General features: G+C 38.6%; 1 protein-coding gene across 6 annotated transcripts in view; it reads left to right on the plus strand.

The window, feature by feature from the left end:
• LOC134797100 (pyruvate carboxylase, mitochondrial) overlaps window positions 1-25,217 on the plus strand; it is a 51,477-nt gene that overhangs the window by 23,157 nt on the left and 3,103 nt on the right. For 4 of the 6 annotated variants that reach the window (XM_063769320.1, XM_063769323.1, XM_063769324.1 and 1 more), the window contains 16 exons: window positions 5,051-5,175; window positions 5,959-6,168; window positions 6,377-6,467; window positions 7,433-7,568; window positions 8,011-8,108; window positions 9,371-9,455; window positions 12,783-12,833; window positions 13,189-13,438; window positions 13,682-13,829; window positions 14,203-14,462; window positions 17,680-17,894; window positions 19,567-19,777; window positions 20,631-20,837; window positions 21,433-21,541; window positions 24,029-24,154; window positions 24,718-24,879. In XM_063769320.1, the coding sequence (XP_063625390.1) occupies window positions 5,051-5,175; window positions 5,959-6,168; window positions 6,377-6,467; window positions 7,433-7,568; window positions 8,011-8,108; window positions 9,371-9,455; window positions 12,783-12,833; window positions 13,189-13,438; window positions 13,682-13,829; window positions 14,203-14,462; window positions 17,680-17,894; window positions 19,567-19,777; window positions 20,631-20,837; window positions 21,433-21,541; window positions 24,029-24,154; window positions 24,718-24,879 (2,484 nt within the window). Of the gene's footprint in view, window positions 1-5,050; window positions 5,176-5,958; window positions 6,169-6,376; window positions 6,468-7,432; window positions 7,569-8,010; window positions 8,109-9,370; window positions 9,456-12,782; window positions 12,834-13,188; window positions 13,439-13,681; window positions 13,830-14,202; window positions 14,463-17,679; window positions 17,895-18,887; window positions 19,099-19,566; window positions 19,778-20,630; window positions 20,838-21,432; window positions 21,542-24,028; window positions 24,155-24,717; window positions 24,880-24,977; window positions 25,041-25,217 lie in introns of all 6 variants that reach the window. The other 2 variants (XM_063769322.1, XM_063769321.1) reach the window with 2 other exon arrangements.

Consider the following 25,217-nt stretch of genomic DNA (forward strand, 5'->3'; position numbering starts at 1 on the left):
GCGTTACCAACTGATATGTTTGAAGTCGGTGCCAAGCCAAGTAGTAACAATACCAGTCAAAAATAATCAGCTTTATGGCTATAAATCCCATTAGAACTGTACTAATAACTATTACAAATGTGTAAGTAATTCTGTCTGCCTCTTTGTCGCCTTTTCATGCTAAACAACTGAACCGCTTTAGGTGAAATTTGGCAAGAAGGTAAATTTCTTGAATTGTTTTATATTTTGAAATGTAGTCCTCTGGATAAGGGACGGGAAATTACTCAGTCCCAGTCTCACACTTGCGTGCTATAGACTGTTCGAGCATTAGTAAGAAATGCTCTTTAAAAAATACGACGGAAAAAAATGCATTGGATTTCCACTAATGTGCCGACAAACATAGTACAGACTGCGCCAAGAAGGTTTGATCGTGTGTTCTGAGGTGTGTTCTTAGATACAATCGACGTCAAAGATATGTTTACACTTTTGCACCTTACACCTTTGTTATAAGGCGAAAAGTGTAAACATATTTTTAACGTCGACTGTACCTACAGAAAGTATGTTCATTGTCGTCGTGTAAGGCAATCCACGTAGGTACATCCTTATCGAATCGCACCAAAATCATGGTATGCTTCAAAATTTGGCTTGGCACCGACTTCAAACATATCAGTTGGTAACGCATAGACTTCAAAAAGGATAATATTTTATTTCATCCTTTTTGAAGTCGGTTTGCTTTTTTTTGTAAAAAGTTTTTATTTATTTACTTTAAACTTTATTGAACAAGAACAAGTAAAAAGTACAAAAGGCGGACTTAATGCCTTGAGGCATTCTCTACCAGTCAACTACTGGGCTAAACATAAATTAGCTAAGGTGGGTGCAGTGTGGAAAAAGGAAATTACAAATATAAAGTCTAATACTATCGCCAATATACAAACTAATAATATTTATATATTATACCTTTATAAACTACACACTTCTTCCTATCAGGAACTTATCTGTAATTTTCCTCTATTGGCTATTTAAGAGAATGTTAAATCGAATGGTGGAGCTCAAGAGCAAAATCAAATAAAAATATTCTTTTCACCACACCAGCTCGGAAAGGCTTACTGCACTTCAAAAACTGATACCAAATTTACATTTTATTCACATGTGAGGCAAAGTAATGAAATGCAAATTTTGAGTTGTTTTCTTATGATTGCTGGTAGAATTGACTTTTTAATGATGATTTTGGATGATAAATATTTAATAACATTCATTTGGATGTGCTTTGGTTTGATTTTGTTTGATATATTATATTTAAAATTTGCTTCGGGTTGGTGTGGTGAAAAATTTTGTGTTTCACTCGGGGGCAAATTTTGTTTAACCCTAGTGCTTTGAAACTACTCGCTACGCTTGTGGTTCAATTTTGGAATCTTTCGCTTGCAAGGGTATCAATATTAGCACGAGCGGTTAAACAACAACTTTGCCCCCTTGTATAAAACAAATAACTATATTACCTATCGCAACATCAAAATATTCTTTTTTCCAATCTTTGTCTTGTCAAATTTGCATTTGACCGAGCGCGTATTTTTCATAAACTGCTCATCGAATTTTCAGAAGGCTCACAAATCTAACTTACCCTAATAGTTCAGTGAAATTAGCTAAAATAACGGCATAATTAATAGAAGACTTTTTTTTATTGGGATATGTACATTGTCGACCGAGGTTATTTTTCATCAACCCTCCCCTCCCCTCCCCCCTCTGCGTCACCCCCCCACACCGCCGCAAAGGGTCCAAAACCTAGTTTTTCTCAATTTTTAAGAAAACCGTTCAAGATACAGAAAAAGGGTGTAGGAACGAAGTGATCCTTATTAAATTTTCTATTTATCTCTTATACACACTATACTGCTATCACTTATAGTTTTTGCGCAATACGTCACGGAAGATGCTATTTTTAGCATTTTCAGTGTTTTGTTTCTTCTAATGACTTTTCTCAAATAACACTTACGATATCTTTCACGCTTTTAGGGTTCCGTACCTCAAAAGGAAAAACCAGAACCCCTATAAGATCACTCGTGCGTCTGTCTGTCTGTCCGACCATTTCTCCCCCCCCCCCTTATCTCTGAAACTACTGGGCCTAAAATTTTGAAAAAATACACAAAATAGTACTTTACCTATAGATAATAGGAAAACCTATTAGAAATGTGCAGTCAAGCGTGAGTCGGACTTATGTACGGAACCCTTGGAACGCGAGTTCGACAGCCAGAAGGTGTCGCAAAAAGCACGGTTGGCTGTTCATAGAGGGGTGTTGGTGCCTACACTTATGTATGATAGAGAAAGTTGGGTATGGCAGAAGAGGCATCAGAGCCAAGTGAATGCAGTGGAAATGAGAAGTGTGTGTGGTGTGAGATTGCAAGATAGAATTAGGAACAGTGTGATAAGGGAAAAGTGTGGACTGAATGTTGATGTAGTGGCTAAAATTGGGAAAGATATTTTGAGATGATTTGGACATGTGGAAAGAATGAGTGAAAGAAGGCTAACAAAGAGAGTGTATAAGGGAGAAGTGGAAGTGGGAGTTGGAAGGGGTCGACCTCGGCGGATTTTCTCTGATCAGATCGGGGAAATCCTGAAGAAAGGCCAGGTCAAGAGCACCCTAAACCGGCGAGGGTGTATGAGGAATGTAATGAAAATGAAGGAAGCGAAAGAGGTATGTAAGGATCGTAGCAAGTGGAAAACCGTGGTCTCTGCCTACTCCTCCGGGAAACAGACGTGATATGTATGTATGTGTTATTTATTATTAAACTACTTCATTTGACGATCCTATGCCATTTTTAAAATACATCGCCTTCAAATATTTTCAATGTCAGCTAATATCGTTATTAACCACTTGTCTGTATATGAAACTGATCCTGACCGAAATTTATAGGTACAGCACAACCGAGGGTGAACTCACGATTTTTGATCACCACACACATCTTCTTCCTCGCGTTAGTTGTCGCTTTTCGGTGAAGGAAAACATCGTGAGGAAACCGGACTAATCCCAGTAAGACCTAGTTTCCCCTCTGGGTTGGAAGGTCAGATGGCAGTCGCTTTCATAAAAACTAGTGTCTACGTCAAATCATGAGCTGTGGCAAAATGCCGGGAACAACGCGAAGAAGATGATGAACTTTTCATGTGTGTTATGGTCAAAAATCGTGGGTTCACCCTCGTTTGTGTTGTATAAAATTCGGTCAGCGGGCGCAGCACGGTTCCATTTTTATCGCCTGTCACTATGCGCGCCCCTTTCGCACAAGTTACATACTTGTTAGAGCGTGACAGGCATGGTGAGACAACATTAGAGGTACAATAATAGAGAGGAAACGGGGGAGGGGCCAAATGACCGAACGAGATACACTTATAGAACTTTCAGTAGGAGTAGCAAAGCAAGAAAGCGGTAGGTACTATTGCTTGTCCTTGTCACAGTCTCACTTTTTGTCTGATCCTCACCATAAATTTAGTATGGGTTATGGTGGGCAACAAATAAAAATTTTCATTTCATTTCAATAACCCGACCGAAATACGTAGATTATTGTTTTTGGTATATTGTCAGGAATGTTAAAACGTGTTTTTAATATTGTCGCATTGCGTATATTTTGTCCCTCACGGAGGCACGCGCACACCACTTCTATAGGCTACCTTCTATGTGAGGCAAGCTATAAAAACGCGACCGTGCGATCTGTTTCACAGTCAAGTGGTTAATAGTAACGATGTTCGGTGAGCTTAAAAATGGTTGAAGACGATGTATGTTCAAAATGGCATAGCATCGTCAAATGAAAGAGTTTAATAATAAATAATACACCATTTTAAAGAACATATTAACTTTTTATTTAAATTAAACAAAATTTGGCGATATCGTAAGTATATTTTGAGAAAAGTTATCTTACAAAAGAAAAAAAAAGTAAATTCTAAAAAAATTGCATACATGGTGACAGATTTCACAAAAACTATAAGTGATAGCACTATAGTGTGTATAAGAGATAAATAGCAAATTTAGTAAGGATCACTTCGTTCCTACTCACTTTTTCTATATCGTGAACGGTTTTCTTAAAAATTTAGAAAAACCGCGTTTCGGGCCCTTTGCGGGGGTGTGGGGGGGTGACGCAGAGGGGGGAGGGTTGGGGAGAGTTGATGAAAAATTACTTCGGTCCATAACGTACATATCCCAATTGAAAAAAGGCTTCTATTAATTATGCCAAGTTTTCCATATATTTTTTTCCAGGAGCAACGTACTATAAACTGGATACTACGGGATGCCTTTTCCCAAAAAAAAAATTAAAAAAAAATGAATTTAAAACCCATTTGTTCAAGTGAAAATGGGGCAAAATCACAAGAAACTTTTTCGAGGTTGCAATAGAATAGCAATAATATCAACGCACGAAATTTACCTCACCGAGTCCAGGTAAACGATCAATAACCATGATTATGTGTGTCTACTAAGCCTTTATAAGGCAGAGGGAATATCATTCCCACATGATTTTGAACTTTGTTTCAAAGTGATAGGATTCAATTTTGCATAAGTTTTGCTTACCTATATGCCTTATAAAGGGTTCAAACCAAACCAGTAGGTCTATTTGTTTTCTTTGCTTCATTTTATTAATAGATTGAGGAAAAACTTACAATTAATTATGTTGACGCAAGAGACGAGCCCCCGTCGTAATATTAATTGGTTAAACAATAAGATAACACGCCAATGAACGGAATCGTTCATTAAATTACCTACGTAATGTTTTGATATATTAATGTCAAGTAATCGGACATTATTTAATGAGGCTGGGGTTTAACGCTCAGATAAAAAGTAATTTGCTGATAGAACATATCACTCGTCTCAAAGTCTAAAAATGGAGTATCTCTCTAACCCATATATGCCCAGAACTAGTCGTTGGTCTAGACTCCTTAAGGTTACGGGCTCACTCGCCTACAAATTATACGTAATTAATGATTACGTACACGATTAATAGTTACATACTCTTCTCTGAAACAGTAGAAGTATTTACAAATTCAAAATTATTTATTTTATATATTCATGTATTTAATGTTAAAATACTTTTAACAGGTTCGCAAGAAGATGACCGACTGCGCTGTTCACCTGGCCAAGCATGTGGGCTACGAAAACGCCGGAACTGTGGAGTTCCTTCTCGATAGCAAAGGAAACTTCTACTTCATCGAGGTCAACGCTAGGTCAGTTTTACACTGTCTATATTAGGGCGCAGTAGTAAACTCTATGTAGTACACATTTATGTATTAGTCAATTTAAAGTACTAGGTATGCATATGTTTAAATTTTTTTTTTAAATGGAGTATTTAAAGCTTATGTATATAGGTATCTTAGGTATTCTGTTTATGTACAAAATATATAAACATCCAAATTTTATGATCGCTTTACAATATTAGTTGCCAAATTGTTATCTTAGACGCCAACCTATAAATTCAAGTTCCCTATAACTTTTTTGGGTGGGATTGATTTTGCTGCCAGTTTTTTAATAATATGATGCTTAAATTTGAGGCTAATATACATTTATTGGTGCTAAAATATTAATGCACAGCCAAATTATATTATTATATGCCCAGTGAAAGTTCCTGTTATATATTTTAGTTGCCCGGTTAATAATAAGCCTTTATGTATTATTTATGTAACCAATATTCCTTTCTTTTCGTACAATAAAGTGTTTACTTACTTAAAGTTTAATGACGTTACCTACTCAAAAACGTCAGTCAAGTCTAACAAGATATTAATAATTGTTTGCCCCTATCTATCGTTTTGATGAAAAAATACACAAATTTTGGACAAAATATTTTGTAATAAATCATTGTTTTGTAAAAATAATCAAGGTGTAAAAAGGACTCTGTGATCTTTTGATACCTGTAAAAGTCAGTTTAAATCTGGTAATCGGATTCTGAATACCACCATAGATACCGACCATGTAAATAATTTAACAATAAAAAATCTCACTATCTCCCTCAGGTTACAAGTAGAACACACTATCACAGAAGAGGTCACGAGCATCGATTTAGTGCAGTCCCAGATCAGAGTGGCCGAAGGCATGACCCTACCAGAAATGGGTCTGACACAGGACAATATCAAGACACAAGGATTCGCTATTCAATGCAGAGTGACCACTGAAGACCCGGCGAATAACTTCCAACCCAGCACTGGAAGACTCGAAGTATTCAGGTAAGGTTGAGTAAGTTAGGTACATAACTTAAGTGGCGATTACGGACCGAAAAGAACAGCAGAATACCCTTAAAACTCATGTTACTCAGGTATTACTTATGGTAACAGAGAAAAAATAGTTTTCATTGAACTTAAAAGTTTCTGAAACATTCTTTTATCCTATATTGGATCTATCGGTATAATAACACTTAAGTTCATTTATTTGCAGGTCTGGTGAAGGTATGGGTATCCGTCTCGATTCGGCGGCCACCTATGCTGGAGCCATCGTCTCGCCATATTACGACTCGCTGCTAGTAAAAGTAAGTACATATATCTACGACTACTACGAGTTCATTACATTAACACATTCATTGCCACTAAGTACTACGGGTTACGCTCGTAGCGCGTAGCCACGTCTTTGCAGTATGTAGCGCGTAGTCGCTACGAACAGTGTACCCGACAGTTGGGTTCTTGGCCCTGAATGTGTTAAACATTACGTTGTCTTGGTTACTTGCCTTGTTGAGTGATTAATGAAACAACAGTAGCCCGAGAGACGATCCATGAAGGCTCAAGTCCTACCCGAGTCATGTTTAAAATGGTTAAGGGCTGATTTAGACGGCGCGCAAACTCGCATGCGATTTTAGTTACATTGCGGTCCGATGGTTACGTCTAATTCAACCGACCGATCAAAACCCGCAATGTAATGAAAGTCGCATACGAGTTCTCGCATTGTCTAAAATAGTCTTAAGTCTTCTGCTATAAAAAGAGAACCGTGGAGTGGAAATTGCGTGAACTTTTTAGGTACCAACAGCAACACTCCCAACTGTACATCGGTGGACCTTATTACAAAAGGTATGTGGTCCACCGATGTACAGTTAACAGGGCGATGGTACTAGTTTACTTATTTGAGCGTTTCTTTTATTTTTTGCCATTTTTCAATATTGTGACCTTTATTGCCACTTTTGTGTTATTTCTACTCAGAATCACGAGCTCTTTCGATCCTGATGGGATAAAAAAATGTCCCAGAGTTTTTTTCCTATTGTGTTACCATTTCCCCATATACTTTGTATGGCGGTAACAAAAAGGAAAGTTTGAAAAATGTATGGAAATTTTTGGACACTTTTTTTCTCCTATAAGGATGAAAAGGGCTCGCGATCCTGACTAAAAATAACACAAAAGTGGCAAAAAAGGTCACAATAATAAAAATGGCAAAAAATAAAAGAAACGCTCATTTGCTCTATGTCTAAGTGGTTTCCATAAACATAATGAATTCAATGTGCTTCAGGTAATCTCCCACGCCAACGACCTGCCAGCTTCAGCTGCTAAGATGACGCGCGCCCTCAGAGAGTTCCGTATCCGCGGCGTTAAAACCAACATTCCATTCTTGCTCAATGTGGTCGGCAACCAGAAATTCCTCTCTGGTAAGTTGACCTCTTTTATATAGTCTGGCAAGTTAACTTCGCCAACAGAAAATGGCATGAAATTTAAAATTTGGGAGATCGATCCTTAGCAGTTAAATTATTTCTGTTTGTATTTTTCTATTGAAAAATTTGATTTTGTTAAAACATTTTGTTTTGCAAATTCTATAACTCTGTATCTTTAGGTATTTAAACAAAAGTAAACAAATCATTTGTACATTTTCGAGTAGATATAAGATTTATTGGTTAACCGACCAAATACAAAACCGCCTGGATCTGTCACTGAACGACTTGACTTTAACCTACATTATTTGATCATGTAATGTTTTCATCTACCCTCAACTGGCCTAAGGAGCTATTTGGGGGTAGATTTTGTTTACTTTTATTGAAATACCTAAAGATATAGACTATAATACCGAATTGTATCACGACTCGTATTTTTCAGGTGCCCTGGACACATACTTCATAGATGAAAACCCTCAGCTCTTCATGTTCAAAGCTTCGCAGAACCGTGCTCAGAAACTGCTCAATTATCTTGGACAGGTAATAACATAGACTAGGAATCCTCTAGACCGAGTTTAGAGCAATTATTTCATGAAACCGATGCTGCCTAAAATACGGGCGTGCGGGGGACGAGGTGAGCGAGGTCCCGTGCCGTGATTGGTCCGTTCAAAGACACGGACGTCACACAAAGACACTTTCGACTCGAAAATGGAGTAAAACTACCGTATGCGTGGCAGAGGGGGTAGAGCTACTATGCTCAGTCTGGAGGATGTCTTGTCTGTGGGTAATAATAATCAGTGGTCAATTATTTCTATAGTATTCGCAGCCTTCATTTATTTTATTTAATAATACACAGTACAGAGCTTAAATCTATCCTGCTAAGGCCCAAGGTCCTAACTACCTCTACAGTTCGATGAAATTTAAATCCTATTCAATTGGAACAGAGTCGCTTTTGCTTTGTTTCGTTCAATTTTCCAACAGCGAAAAGTCCACTCTATTTCCTACACTGTAGGTTCAAATTTCAGTGGCAAATTCTCTTTCATTTGTATCGCCAGATCCCTGCAAAACTGTATTTACAGTTTGTTGCAGGTAAGAGTCTCTACATACACATATATTTTTAAGTACATATATTATAATTAAAAAAGAAAAAAGGTTGTAAAAGCATGTTTCTCAAACAAGAAACAAGTCGGAGACGTGACTTACTTAAAAAAGAAAAAAGGTTGTAAAAGCATGTTTCTCAAACAAGAAACAAGTCGGAGACGTGACTTATGTTATTTTCGATAGCTAAAATCAAAACATAATAATGTTTTGATTTTAGCTATCGAAAATAACATAAGGGGCTGTCCATAAATTACGTCATCGATTTTTGGCGATTTTTGACCCCCCCCCCCCTATAATCATCCAAAAATCATGCTTCAAATGACCCCATTTCCTCCTACTTCATGCTACCGTCATCCGATGTCCAGACCCCCCCCCTAATTTGAAATGACGTAATTTATGAATAGCCCCTAAGTCACGTCTCGTTTATTTGTTTAGCTTTATCCTCCTGAGACTAAATGTACATTACAATGTACATAATCGTGCAATCTAATTTGAACCTTTCATGAACCAAATAAAGTAGCATTTCTTTTGTTTCATTGCTTTTTAAAACATACGAAATTCGTTCTAATTTACTTATTGAATAAGGTTCAAATAAAAAATTTAAAATACTTTATATGCTTACGAGGTTAAATGACATGGTTACGTATAGAATATTTTCTGTTATAATATAATGTTTCATTATTTATATAATTTACGTACAGGTGCTTGTGAACGGCCCGGCTACCCCACTGGCCACCTCCATTCCTCCCGCGGACATCACGCCATACATTCCCCCCGTTCCTCTCGGTAAGTCATCATTTATGGTTGTATTCTTACCGTTATTCATAAAACTTTACGGGCCTGATTTAGTTAAATTATGTTCTATCCCTTTCTTACAAATACATAAGTCAAAATGACAGATTAAGACACGGTTATTAGCTAATTGAGGTTTGTAGCGCGTTTATGAATGAGCGTTTCTTTTATTTTTTGCCATTTAAATTTATTATGATTTTTTTTGCCACTTTTGTGATATTTCTACTCAGAATCATGAACTCTTTCGATCTTAATGGGATAAAAAAATGTCCCAGAGTTTTTTTCCTATTGTGTTACCTTTTCCCCTTAGGACACTGTGTATGGCGGTAACAAAAAGGAAAGTTTGAAAATGTATGGAAATTTAAGGACACTTTTTTTCTCCTATAAGGATGGAAAGGCATCGCGATCCTGACTAGAAATAACACTAAAGTGGCAAATAAGGTCACAATATATAAAATGGCAAAAAATAAAAGAAACGCTCGAATAAGGGGGTTAAACTTGCCAGCCAAAACAAATCTGAGGTTATACTAATATCACGTGAGTGACCTAGTTACACCTTACATACCGTAAAATGTGCCTACTTTGCCCCCCAAGGGGTAATTTTACTAATTTTGCTAAAACAGTTTTTATGTCGACCGGTCTGGCCTAGCGGGTAGTGACTCTGTTTGCGAAACCGATGGTCCTGGGTTCGAATCCCGGTAAGGGCATTTATTTGTGTGATGAACACAAATATTTGTTCCTGAGTCATGGGTGTTTTCTATGTATATAAGTATGTATTTATCTATATAAGTATGTATATCGTCGCCTAGCACCCATAGTACAAGCTTTGCTTAGTTTGGGGCTAGGTTGATCTGTGTAAGGTGTCCCCCTAATAAAAATAAAAAAAAATGTATGAAAACTATATCACAACCTGATGTATTACACAATGATAGTAGTGATGGTCTGCATTAAATTGGCATTCATACCAACATAAAATTAAAATTAAATATCGAATTTTGGAGCACAATATGCACATTTTTACTGTATACGTTTTTACCTTACGTATATAAAATACTATACCTCGTTTTTTAGGATCAGAAAAAGGTAAACAATGTTGACGTGTATTTTTATTGAAAAATAAGTTACTTACAGCAAATATGTAACATTATATACTAGTATCAGCTAGCATATTACATACATTATTTTGGTTTCATAACTAAAAGTTACTATTTTTTTAAAAGCATTATTCAATAATAAGACCTGTCAAGATTGTTTACCATTTTTCTAGTGCTAAAAAAACGAGGTAGGTATACCAGAATTCATAATACACCTCGATTTTTATTTTCTATATAAATTCGAGAATAACCGAAGGTACTCTTACGTAAGAAATACAATTTTCCATTCAGTTCAGAAATTGCATGAATTTAAAAACATAAATATTTGTTAATTTCTTCCAGCCCGACCTGGGTGTGGTAGGTAATATATTTAAATCCCGGTTATCGCTTTTCATTGGGGATTAACTCATTTATATGTATCATCCTACACACAAACATTTCAAACCGGGTTTAAATATTTCTTACATTTTCCTAGTTCTAACAAAAACTTGTATCTACTCACTCACATTTATTCGTCATTCCTAATATTTCCGTAATCCTGGCACAGTCCCAAAAATCCTGAAATTTGGTAACTCAAGGGATAGGGGCTGCACTAAACGTAAACACATTTTCATTTCGCACACGGTTGTACATAATGTGTGTTTGTGTGTACCTATATGTAATTAATTACCTAACTTAAGTTAAAGTGTATTCATTTACGTGTCTTATCATGTAAACCAGCGGTCGGCAACCTTTTTTTGCGTAGTTTTAGTAGCGTAGTTAACGATGAGTAAGTTGACGCGGGCCGCACTTTGTTAATATTTATGACTTTATCAGATATTGTCGTTTCTCAATATTACATAGCCAGAGAGGCTCGCAGGCCGCAAGTGACAGTTTCACGAGCCGCATGCGGCCCTCGGGCCGCAGGTTGCCGACCGCCGATGTAAACAAACGTCAAATGCATAGAAAATCTAGACATCGTAATGTCAGGGGTCATCCATTAATTACATCACACGTTTAGGGGGAGGGAGGGGGTCAAGAAAATGTGACATATTGTGACAAGGGGGAGGGGGGAGTCACAAACTTTGTGACGTCACTTTTAACTTCATCAGTAACCGAAAATTTATTTAAATTATTTTATTCGCTATACAGTTAAATAACAAGTTTTTGAAACGATGATCGTTTTTATTAGTTTAATTTTATTTCTTAGTCAGTGTTGGGTTATAAAAATAATAATATTTCTTTTGTCAAAAATATTTTGATCAAATATTAAATAAATAATTGCCGATTTCGTTGAAGAAATGTGACGTCACACCAGGGGGGAGGGGTTTGCCAAAAGTGACCAACTGTGACAAGGAGGGGGGGGGGGGGGGAGGGGTCAAAAAACCTAGAAATTCGTGTGACGTAATTAATGGATGACCCCTCAGATGTTTTTGAGGTGATCCGTTCGTTACTGCGATTATTGATGAAAATCTTATTAGAAATTATACTTTTCAGTGGTTATTTGGTTGATTTCAATACTTTGTGAGTTTCTTTAAGTATACAACCACATTTTAAGTGATTATTATTGTGTAATTCCAGAGAAAAGTGTGATAATGTTTTCGAGAAGTGTTTGTTTACAGTTTACACGATCACCTCAAAAACATCTGGCATTACGATGTCTAGATTTTCTATGGATTTGACGTTTGTTTGTTTACATGGTAAGACACTTAAGGATGAATACATTTTACATATCCTTACTGTACAATAGTACTTTATTAGTATTTAATCCCCGACGTAAAATGAGGGGTGTTATATGTTTGACGCCAATGTATGTCTGTCTGTGGCATCGTAGCTATCCAACGGATGGACCGATTTCGTTGCGGTTTTTTGAACGTGAAAGCGAGTTTCCTTGCGGTGGTTCGCAGCTATGTTTGATAGAAATCGATCCATCAGTTTGAAGAGTATTCAGCTCTTTTCCAAAACTATGTAAGGCATATTTGGCATGAAATGGATTTTTTTGGCATATAGCGTGGGGGGTTTACAAAATTTTTAATTTAATATTTATTTAAGCACTTCTACAAATAATAAGTGATCTACATACAATAATTTCATACATATTTTAATTTTATCCCATTGCCAATTGTATACTACTATGGAATAAACATGTACCTACCTATTATTGTAAAATTGTGTCTGTTATTCATTTATTATAATGTTCACGCTCCATGTGTGCCCAGTTTCCTCATTTTACTAAACCTATTTTCAGACCTTTCACCAGAGGCTGTCAAGAAATACGAACTAACCGGAGAAAATACGGGTAAGAAATTAGACATCAACTTTTGTAACTGCTAAAATTATAAGTAATTCTTGGGATTAGATGACTCTGTGCTTAAGTATTTATACTGATTCTGCTTCGGTTTTGTTTTTATGTTCTGTGTTGTTTTGTGTTTGTTTTACGTGTCAATGGGTACTTACACGGAAAATCAGCGTCGTAACACTAATCATGTGCTGCGACATGCTGAGTGTTATCCTTTTTTGGACCCACTCGCAACACTGTAACTGTTGTTGAATGTTGTTGTGTATGTGTGTTTCGAATAAAAGCATCATTCATTCAAAGCATCATTCATTCAAGACGACCTACAACTAAATAAAACAACGTTCTTTTCTTACAGCCATCAAGCCTCCAAAAGGCTTCAAACAGATCCTCCAAGAAGGCGGTCCAGAGGCCTTCGCCAAGGCCGTCCGCCAAAACAAGGGTCTTCTCCTCATGGACACCTCGTTCAGAGACGCTCATCAGTCCCTCTTAGCCACCAGAGTTCGAACACATGATCTATTGGCTGCGTCACCTTATGTGGCACATAACTTTAGTAATCTGTACTCTATGGAAAACTGGGGTGGAGCTACTTTTGATGTCGCTCTTAGGTGAGTTGTTTGTATAAATATGTTAATACGGGTTGTTTCATTTATTGTATTTAGTTATGGACTGATGTTCGAAAAAAAAAACTAAATTAATAAATATTTAAACTCGTCAGACATATTTTTTTACATAATAATCTGATGTAGGGCCATCTCAGCCCTAACCTTTTATCTGAGCAAGTTCTAAAATCTAGTCCTTCTATTTCTCGAGTACTAACTCTCTTTTTAACCTATTTCCCATTTGTCCAGGTTCCTGCACGAATGCCCTTGGGAGCGACTAGAAGCCATGCGGCGTCTCATCCCCAACATCCCGTTCCAAATGCTGCTCCGCGGCGCCAACGCCGTCGGCTATACCAACTATCCCGACAACGTGGTCTACAAGTTCTGCGAGATGTCGGTCAGTAAAATTTAGCCAACACGGCCTTACAGGACTAACGAAGATTTTACTATAAAACAAAACAAAAAGTGATGACCAATAGTAAGAAACGTAATAGTGTCGAGGTGGAAGGGCAGATCATACACGATGGTGACGAGCACATGGCGCAGTACAAGGACTAATTTTAGTGTGACTCCTAGCCCTAACTGATTTTAATACTATGATCCTAATCAACACCGTCAATTAGTCACAATTAGCGGTTCAATCAATTAAAAGTCATTCTTATAGTTGTATTTTAATAATTTACGTCCTTATTCATAAAGCAAATCTCTATTTATCAACGTCTTGATAAACATTTATGAATAGTGCCATTATAATTTAATTTTTATTACAGGTTAAAGCCGGCATGGACATCTTCCGCGTATTCGACTCTCTAAACTACCTCCCCAACTTAATCCTCGGCATGGACGCCGCAGGCAAAGCCGGGGGCGTGGTCGAAGCTGCCATCTCATACACGGGCGACGTGTCCGACCCTAACAAGAAGAAATACGACCTGAAGTACTACTTGAACCTGGCCGATGAGCTCGTGAAGGCTGGGACCCATGTGCTGTGTATTAAGGATATGGCAGGATTATTAAAGCCCCAGGCAGCTAAGTGAGTATTATTTGAGCAAAAACTTTAGGAATGTAAAGTGTATCTAGACACGCGGCAGCGTGTCAAGCCAAGTTCAAGCAAAGGAACTGGCTAGCCAGCGCCGAGTGTATCTTTACACGAACCACTTGGTGCCACTTTTGACCCTTCTATAACTCAAAACATATTTAACGTAAACACATAAAACTACGTGTGTTTAATTATATCCATAAGGACATCTAGAAGCCTAAATTTCATGAAGCTAGCTCAAACGGTTATAAAGATATGAAGGTCAAAAAGTCGTAAATTTTGGGACTGACTGACTGACTGACTTATAGTACCTAAACCTAACCTACTTCCAGATGACCTAGAAGGATGAAATTTGGAATCCAGCTCGGTTATTGTGTGTAAGCGTAGGAAAAAATCTAAAAATAAAAAAAAGTTAAAAAATAGGGGGGGTCCCCATACAAAAAAACCATTTTTTATTGTGACTGACATATAAGTACCTAAACCTAACCTACTTCCAGATGACCTAGAAGGATGAAATTTGGAATCCAGCTCGGTTATTGTGTGTAAGCGTAGGAAAAAATCTAAAAATAAAAAAAAGGTAAAAAATAGGGGGGGTCCCCATACAATTTTTTTATTTATTGTGACTGACATATAGTACCTAAACCTAACCTACTTCCAGATGACCTAGAAGGATGAAATTTGGAATCCAGCTCGGTAATTGTGTGTAAGCGTAGGAAAAAATCTAAAAATAAAAAAAGGTAAAAAATAGGGGGGGTCCCCATACAAAAAATATTTTTTAATTGTAGCGTTGGAACCGTTACAAGCAGATATTTGAAACTATCCCAATATATGTATTATTATATTTGCTATATAAAAGAAATATAAAAATAAAGTTAAGTCAAAAAATAAGTGGTGTCCCCATACAAAAAACTTGTAATACGCGCTAAACGACCGGCCAACGGTGTGTCGTTGGCGGCGCGCGGCACCACATAATTAATACAAAGAACAGAAGTGAAAAAACATGCGGCGGAAACACAAGAAAAAACATTAAATCTCAATACCTGCCTTGTTTTCTTTACAAAAAGTATTGATATCCCATCAAAAACATAAATGTAAAAAAGGAGAGCCAAGTTCAATACAAAAATTATGCTTGGCTGTGGGGTTCGCCGCAAAAAGAATGGAGATCTAAATGAGTGCCAAGTTCTATGCAAAATCCAAATATGTATTTATAAGAACAAAATAACATTATAAACAAGTATTAAACTCTATTTCTTTGCTTTATTGGATACCTATAACAATTGCTGTTATTTAAAAAAAATGTGAGATCTTAAAGTAGGTTAGATTTGGCTTGGCTAGTTTTTATCAGAATTACTTTATAAAATGACTGATGTAATGAAAACTGGCCAAGTCAAATCTAACCTGCTTTAAGATCTCACATTTTTTTTAAATAACAGCAATTGTTATAGGTATCCAATAAAGCAAAGAAATAGAGTTTAATACTTGTTTATAATGTTATTTTGTTCTTATAAATACATATTTGGATTTTGCATAGAACTTGGCACTCATTTAGATCTCCATTCTTTTTGCGGCGAACCCCACAGCCAAGCATAATTTTTGTATTGAACTTGGCTCTCCTTTTTTACATTTATGTTTTTGATGGGATTCATCTTTACATGTCTTATCATGTAAACAAACGTGACGTCAAAGTGTAATGCCAACAATACGATTCATAAACAATCCAGACATCGTAATGTCAGATGTTTTTTAGGTGATCCGTTCGTTACTGCGATCATTGATGAAAATCTGATTAGAAGTGATATTTTTCAGTGGTTATTTATTTCAATTCTTTGTGAGTTTCTGTAAGTATACAACATCATTTTAATTGATGATTATTGTGTAATTCCAGAGAAAAGTGTGATAATGTCTTCGAGAAGTGTTTGTTTACACGATAGGACAAGTAAGGATGAATACACTTTAGGTCACCAAATAGAGGCTGGAACATGAGCGGTCTCAAGTTTAAATGTGTGTGCTATTTCTCAAGAAAATGGGCTTTAGTTGTACTATGCTGTCAACTTTAATTCGCCTTCCTTTATTTTTTCTCAAGCGGTGTTTTCTTGCTATTGAAAAGCTCGTGCGCTTGTAGGTCGTGGTACAAAGTAAATGTATATGCGAGTTTCGTATGAATTGCGATATTGCGCGCAATCTGGAGTACACATGCGTGCATGCGCTACCTCTGTGCCCTGTCAATCAAAAGCTTGTAACTTGTAATACAAGTGGAAGTCCCTTTTTGACAGCTTTTGTTAGAAAGAGACTTTCACTTGTATTACATGTTACAAGCTTTTGATAAACAGGGCACTGGACGTACCCATTAAGCTGTAAACGAAATAAAGGCTTTGCCTTGCTTGCTTGCTTGGCCTTGGGAGGCCTTGGTCATTGTTTCCTTTGTATATGACAATTATTTCGTTTATAGTTTAATTTTAAATAGTAGTGTGACTACTTGCACACCTGAGACGACCCAGGACCGTGAAGCCTGGCGAAATATAACTAAGAAAGAAAGAAAGAAAGAAAGAAAGAAATACTTTTATTTGGTGTAAAACATAAAACTTAACCTATAATACATTATAACTAGGAAGAATATATAACTAGGAGAGCCGACCCCAAATAATGGGAAAAAGACAAGGAGAAGAAGAAGTGTGACTACTTGCAAAAAACAAAAATTAAAGTATTTTCGTAGAAAGTAATTTAATTTGTTTTTAGAGTACAGTCACCTGCGATAATATGATACTCTTAGTAAGCCGCAAAAATGTGACACACTTTTATGGCTCTACAAATAAGATAGTGTCAGTTATTATTGCCACCTTCGTTGTGTACCCATTAAGCTTTGAAGTTTTTTTTACCATTTTTAACAAATGTTGATGGTAGAGTGTTTATAGGTACCATTTATTTTTTTCGAAAATCCATCTACTTTTGGGTTGTTTCTACTCAGAATTACGAACACGATCGATTTAAAAAGAAAAAAAAATGTGTCAAAAAAATTACAGTTTTGTATGGACCGTTACATAGAACTGAAACCCAAAATTTGTATGAAAAACTGGGGACCCTTTTTTTTCTTTGTCTCATTCAATAGTACCTACTCGTAATTCTGAGTCTAAATAACTCAAAAGTTGATATCGTTTTTCGAAAAAAAAGTAAATGGTACCATTTTTTCTGAAAACCCCCTGATATATCCCAGGCTCCTGATCTCGGCGATCCGCGACAAGCACCCCGACGTGCCCATCCACGTGCACACGCACGACACGTCGGGCGCGGGCGTGGCGGCCATGCTGGCCTGCGCGCAGGCCGGAGCCGACGTGGTGGACGCGGCCGCCGACTCCATGTCGGGCATGACCAGCCAGCCCAGCATGGGCGCGCTCGTCGCCTGCCTCATGGGCACCGAACAAGACACCAGTCAGTATACAATATACACACTCATTACATTATCAAATATCATAATTTAACTTGCAACCGACTCCAATCCTACACTTACTACCTTACAATACATTAGATCTTGTCCTAGGCCAGCCACCTTAGAGCATTTAGTAACTGGAGACGCTTTGGCTGTCATTTTCTGTACAAAACAGTCTGCCAATTTTTGCAGGAGAGGGGCACGTCAAATGTAGCTATTTGTACATGATTTGTACGTAACGTACAAACAGCCATGTCAGATAAACGTCAGTCCATACAAAAGTTTGCACAAATTGTGCAAGGTTTTCGGCAGAGGGGTAAGCTCTTAAAAGCGACTCCGGTTATTAAATCCTTTAAACCAGCTACTTTACGTTACATTACGTCAGCTTTCGGCCGATCTTGTGCTACACTTAGGCACTTTAATCAAATAATATGTGCCATTCTCAACCAAAAGGGTACTTATTGTCGGTTGTCAATAAGTCGCTATTTCCATATAGCTTCAATTTGAAACCAACCTTGACTTTGACAACCGACAATGTATGTAGGTACCTTTTGGTTGAGAACGTCAAAATATTGCCCTTCGGCTGATCTTGTGCTGCACCGGGTGTTTTACTGCAAACAATGCCGGCCATCGGCCGATCTTACACGGCACCGGGCACTTTACAACATAATATTGGCTTACGGCCGATTATGGTTTACACCAGCCGCTTTAGATCGAGCACTTTCGGCCTTTGGTCAATCTTGATCAAGACACTTAACAGCACATAATATTATTGCCAGACCTTACTGTTTACGAGAATTTTTATTTTTTTTAACGTAGCACAAAATCGGGAGTTATGGAGAGCCAGGGGAGATGCCTTTGCCCAGCAGTAGGACAGTCAAATAGGCTAATTAAAAACACAAAAAACGTAGTTTGATGAGCAAATAGGTACTAAGAGAGAGAGAGTGACTGTGATTAACTAACAACTGAAACTTAGAAAAAAATATTGTTCACAGAAATCCCCCTCCAAAAAGTATCAGAATACTCAGCGTACTGGGAGCAAGCTCGAACCCTGTACGGGCCGTTCGAGTGCACGGCCACCATGAAGTCCGGCAACGCGGACGTGTACCTCAACGAGATCCCCGGCGGCCAGTACACCAACCTGCAGTTCCAGGCCTTCTCGCTGGGACTGGGCTCGCAGTTTGAGGAGGTTAAGAAGGCTTACAGGTATGATACTATATGTTATTTAAAGAAATACCCCTCCAAAAAGTATCAGAATACTCAGAGCAAGCTCGAACCCTGTACGGGCCGGGCCGTTCGAGTGCACGGCCACCATGAAGTCCGGCAACGCGGACGTGTACCTCAACGAGATCCCCGGCGGCCAGTACACCAACCTGCAGTTCCAGGCCTTCTCGCTGGGACTGCGCTCGCAGTTTGAGGAGGTTAAGAAGGCTTGCAGGTATGATACTATATGTTATTTAAAGAAATCCCCCTCCAAAAAGTATCAGAATACTCAGAGCAAGCTCGAACCCTGTACGGGCCGTTCGAGTGCACGGCCACCATGAAGTCCGGCAACGCGGACGTGTACCTCAACGAGATCCCCGGCCGCAGTTCCAGGCCTTCTCGCTGGGACTGCGCTCGCAGTTTGAGGAGGTTAAGAAGGCTTGCAGGTATGATACTATATGTTATTTAAAGAAATCCCCCTCCAAAAGGTATCAGAATACTCAGCGTACTGGGAGCAAGCTCGAACCCTGTACGGGCCGTTCGAGTGCACGGCCACCATGAAGTCCGGCAACGCGGACGTGTACCTCAACGAGATCCCCGGCGGCCAGTACACCAACCTGCAGTTCCAGGCCTTCTCGCTCGGACTGGGTTCGCAGTTCGAGGAGGTTAAGAAGGCTTACAGGTGAATTGAGACATTTGAGACTGTTGTAGTATAAGAGACACTCACTCTCTCTTATTTGGAATAACATGCAAAATGAAATAATCTTACATGCTGACGGAAAGTTTCCAAGTTTGCCAACTACATGGAAAAATTTAGAGAACGAAATTTTCCATTTTCAACATGTTTATTTATTTCTCCTGAAAGTTTCCACCTATATGGTAACTTTCCTTTGTTTTTTCAACCCTTAGCCATACCCTTTGAGGTGCACATTACACATACCTACTTGATTTTGAACGTACACTATGGCACCAACCCGGAAATTGCAAAATGACCATTTGGCCAATTATATCTCGAAGTATTCTATGGCACTATCAGTTTGTTTTGCGATGGCATGGTTGGTCCTACATTTTACCTCATGGAATATATACGAGTAGTTTGTCAAAGGACTATCTCATTTCAATTCTTACTGACTGACAAATTGGTTTGACCAACCTTAGCTAACGCGTGGCCTTATAGCTTAGAGTTAGATCAAGAAAAGTCTGCAACGATTGTGAAAGCACACGCAGTGCAAGTGTTATTTATACGTCCTAATTTCATAGAAGTGTGACGTTTAAAATAACACTTGCACTGCGTGTGCTATCAAAATCGTTGCAGACTTAAGTGTTCACCAATGAAACTATATTTTACCACGCTTTTTGTGCACAGATCAAATACTAAGTATAGTTGGTCAAGCAGATCTTGTCAGTAGAAAAAGGCGGCAAATTTGAAAAATGTAGGCGCGACGGGATATTGCCTCATAGAAAATTTGATTTCGCGCCTTTTTCTACTGACAAGATTTGCTTGACCATCTACCTATATCTATTTTCTTTCACAGAGAAGCGAACCTCATCCTCGGCGACATCATCAAGGTCACCCCCTCGTCCAAGGTCGTGGGTGACCTCGCCCAGTTCATGGTGCAAAACAAACTCACCGCCAAGGACATCGAAGCTAAGGCTGAGGAGTTGTCGTTCCCCAAGTCCGTCGTGGAGTTCCTGCAGGGAGCTATTGGGCAGCCGCATGGTGGATACCCTGAACCTCTGAGGTATGTGTGATTATCGTGCCTCAATAAGACGACTGAGCGTTAGCGAAGGTCTCCGTTTCAGCTTGGGCAAATGCTTGCTCATGTCTGGATGTTCTCCTCTACTGGTAGCAATTCTCAGCCGATTCTCGTCAAATTTTGTAGTAGTAGTAGTAAAACACTTTATTGTACAAAAAGAAACATAAAATAGGAAAAAAACATACATCATTGTACAAAGGCAAAATTATCCTTTTTTTTCTTTCTTTTTTTGTGAGCAGGTTCGATGTTTTTGGATTTTTTTTTCTTCAAAATAGTAGAGTCATACATTTATACAGTTTTATGTTATGCTCGCGAGGTCTACAGCTCACAGAGCCACTAGTTATTACATCCCATTTATATACAACTAGTAGCTCTATAAGCTGTAGATCGCGCTTCGCTATTTCGAAAACTTTCCAAAAGTTCAATTGACAAAATAATTTCATATAATTATCGAACTTAACGAGAAATGCGACCTGCAGAAGAGAACACCTGGCCAGCTGGGCAGATAGCTAAAAGCTTTTTAGTTTACTGGTGATGTCTAAAAAATAAATAATAATACAGCTATTGTTTTTCGCCACAGATCTAAAGTACTTAAAGACATGAAGAGAATCGACGGCCGGCCCGGCGCTGAAATGCCACCACTCGACTTCGACAAACTCAAGGCTGACATTCAAGAAACCTACCCGCTGGTAAACAATATTATTATTATTTATTTAACAAAATACATGGTAAATCACATAATGACATATTCTGTAAGCACAGCCCCACAAAACTCAACAATGAGTTTGTCTGTGGGATCATCATTCTCTAGTTATTTTTTTTCAAACATAATCGGAATATGTAGGATAATAAAAACTCTTACATGGCGTATTTTATTACCTGGGGGTTTTCAGAAAAAATGGTACCATTGACTTTTTTTCGAAAAACCATCAACTTTTGGGTTATTTAGACTAAGAATCACGAGTACTATTTTTATTTTATTTTATTTTTATTTTATTTATTAGGCACACAAAACAGATAACATTTATTACATGGAATAATTCTTTTTAGAGCAGGTTTTTGGCTGGGAATGCCATCCAAAGCATGTATGCACACCATGAAACAAATATTAGAGCGAAAACTACAACTATACTAAAACTAACTTAATTACACAATAATACAATTTTAGGCACAAAACATAATAATTCACATAATGAGGAAATTAAAGACATTAATGAAACTTAATGTAATGGTGATCGATGGCTATTGAATGAGACAAAGAAAAAAAGTGTCCCCAGTTTTTCATACAAATTTTGTGTGTCAGATTTGTAACGGTCCATACAAAATGTATGTGAAAATGCGTTACGAAACTGAAATTTTTTGGGACAATTTTTTTTCTTTTTAAATCCTCGTGATTCTCAGTAGAAATAACCCAAAAGTTGATGGATTTTTGCAAAAAGTAAACCAGTCAATAATTCAAATTTTATTAATATAAATCAATTTAATTACATATCAAGCTTATTTAACTAAAAAGTAAAAAGTAAATGGTACCTACACTTTTAAGTGAAAATGCCCACCTATCTATTTGCGAAATGTGTATGTTTTTACCTTGATAATGTTTTCAGAACTTTGTGACCGGTGAAATAGACTATGTGGTAGGAAGCCATTTTTAAGCGTCTTTCCAAGTGTCAAGTGTTGAAAATGTCACTAACCGATTTCTTTATAGACATGTTTTTTGAACCCCACATTTTGGATCTGTTGTTTGATACCTTTTGTAGTCGTATTATGTCTCATATTCCTCCCTCAATTGTTAAGAGTTTTTATGTTGTTTGGAATATCATTTACTATTTTAAGTAATATGTTAAACTGTGACCTCCTGTTAGTCTACCCCCTAAGTTACCAAGCCGAAGGTTTAGGTCTGACATCATTATGCAGTGACGTTGCTAGGCGTGGGCGGAATGGGCTCTCGCTCACGGCCTCGCGCCCGAAGGGGCCTCGCGCCGGGCCTCTTCGGGCTAATTGAAAGAAAAAGGGCCTCGCAGATACGACTTCGCCCACGGCTAGATTAGTACGCTAGTGTCATTATGTCATAAAAACACCAAGACTTTTCCAGTAACGTTTGTGAATTTAAGATGTCTTGTATTTAACCCATTTAGATCCAACTAGTCAAACCAAACCAACCCAAACTTCCCTTAACCTTTTGACCGCCAAAGTCAGACTGACATGTGCCGCTACAGCCCAATAACCTTGGGGTCGTCCAGAAATCATGTGATCGTTTAGAGGGGGGGTGGGGGTAAGAAAAATATCACGAACGATCACGATGGGAGTGGGGGGTCAGAGAAGATAATGTGTAATTTTTTTTTCAAAGCGGGAAAGAAATAAACAAAAATATTACTCAAACATTTAATTAGATATAATAATCCGCTCTATTTTACGTATTTACCCAATAAAAAATATCATAATTATATATCACGTGATCTTGCGGCAGGGGAGGGGGGTTGGGGGTTGCGTTAAAAATAGGCCAAATATGATGCCATGATTTCTGGACGGCCCCCTTCTTGCATTCCGGCAAGGTTAGATGACGCGCCGGACATGATAGGCGTGGCGTTCAAGGGCGTCCGTTAGCCGGCGCGGCTGAGCGGGTTAACGAAAAAATGTATGAACAACGCTAACTGGCGCCACAGACAAGACATCGTCCAGACTGAGCATAGTAGCTCTACCCCCTCTACCACAATATACCTACGGTAGTTTTACTCCATTTTTGAGTCGAAAGTGTCTTTGTGTGGCGTCCGTGTCTTTGAACGGACCAATCACGGCACAGGACCTCGCTCACCTCGTCCCCCGCACCGCAGTATTTTTGGCAGCATCGGTTTCATGAAATAATTGCTCTAAACTCCGTCTAGAGGATTCCTAGTCTATGACTGGTGCGGACGAGTGCGATGCATTTTACTTAAGCTCTGGTAATAGTATATAGCGTCCGTCTCCATACAAAATACTACTCATCCATATTTAGCGGTATTATTTTGTATGGAGACGGCCGCTATATGACGGCACCGCTATCCTAGGAAAACAGAGCTTTGCAATTTCACCCCCGCACCGCCCGCGCACTGCACCCGCCCACGCGACGCGGACGCCCCAAAGGGTCAAGTGACATGAACAAAATTCCAAATTATTTAAATAATATTAAATTCCCACAGATCACCGATTACGACGTAATGTCAGCAGCCATGTACCCGCAAGTCGCCAACGATTTCTTCCGCATCCGTGAGAAGTACGGCCCCGTCAAACATCTGGATACTAAGACCTTCCTTGTTGGACCTACGGTGAGTACATTTACATACCCGCGTAGTCACAAATCGCTGCCCCAATATTACAGGGTTCTATGTTACATTTTCAAGATAGTTTGAAATTCGACTTAATGTCACTATGACCAAATTTCAGTTCGATAAAAGAGAAACATAGAACCCTGTAATATTGGGGCAGCGAAATGTAGCGTAAGCAATGAGTTATTGACTCCACCCTAATGTGAGGCATATTCATGATTGCCATACTAATGTAAGGCCAACGAAATGAGATAAAGGCTGTTACCAAAGATACATTGGTTGAGTAAGATGCGTAAAATCTAAGACAATTTCGTGCGTCGAATTTGACAGGCAAACGAGATGGCGCTGTACAGCTCCATACATTTTGCGGTAACTCTGACTGTCGAAAGTTGACGTTTGACAATTCAGTGACCGCAAAACATATGGCACAGTACAGCGCCATCTGTTTGCGAACTAAGGGGCACGTTTCTTTCTTAGACTTTACCTCTCTATTACACTCGATTCTCTTTGCTGTTACTGAGTTTGGTTTTGGCGTTCTCTTACCCAGTAATATTTATTTTCAGGTCGGCGACAGCATCGAGGTGAAGATTGAGCGCGGAAAGACGCTTGACATCCGCACATTAGCCATCTCGGACGAGATGACCGCTGCGGGCGAGAGGGAGGTGTTCTTCGAGCTCAACGGACAGCTTAGAAGCGTGTTCATCAAGGACGAGACGGCCAGCAAGGTTAGTATTAGCCCTTGAGGGTGATAGTATCAAAATATAGACGCTCGACATCCGCACATTAGCCGACTCGGACGAGATGACCGCTGCGGACGAGGGAGGTGTTGTTCGAGCTCAACGGACAGCTTAGAAGCGTCTTCATCAAGGACGAGACTGCCAGCAAGGTTAGTATTAGCCCTTGAGGGTGATAGTATCAAAGTATAGACGCTCGACATCCGCACATTAGGACGGACGAGATGACGGCCGCGGGCGAGAGGGAGACGGACGGACAGCTTAGAAGCGTCTTCATCAAGGACGAGACGGCCAGCAAGGTAACTTAACTACCAATATTAAGTTAATGG

The sequence above is a fragment of the Cydia splendana genome, chromosome 14 (assembly GCF_910591565.1).
Source record: "Cydia splendana chromosome 14, ilCydSple1.2, whole genome shotgun sequence".
Classification (NCBI taxonomy): Eukaryota; Metazoa; Arthropoda; class Insecta; order Lepidoptera; family Tortricidae; genus Cydia; species Cydia splendana.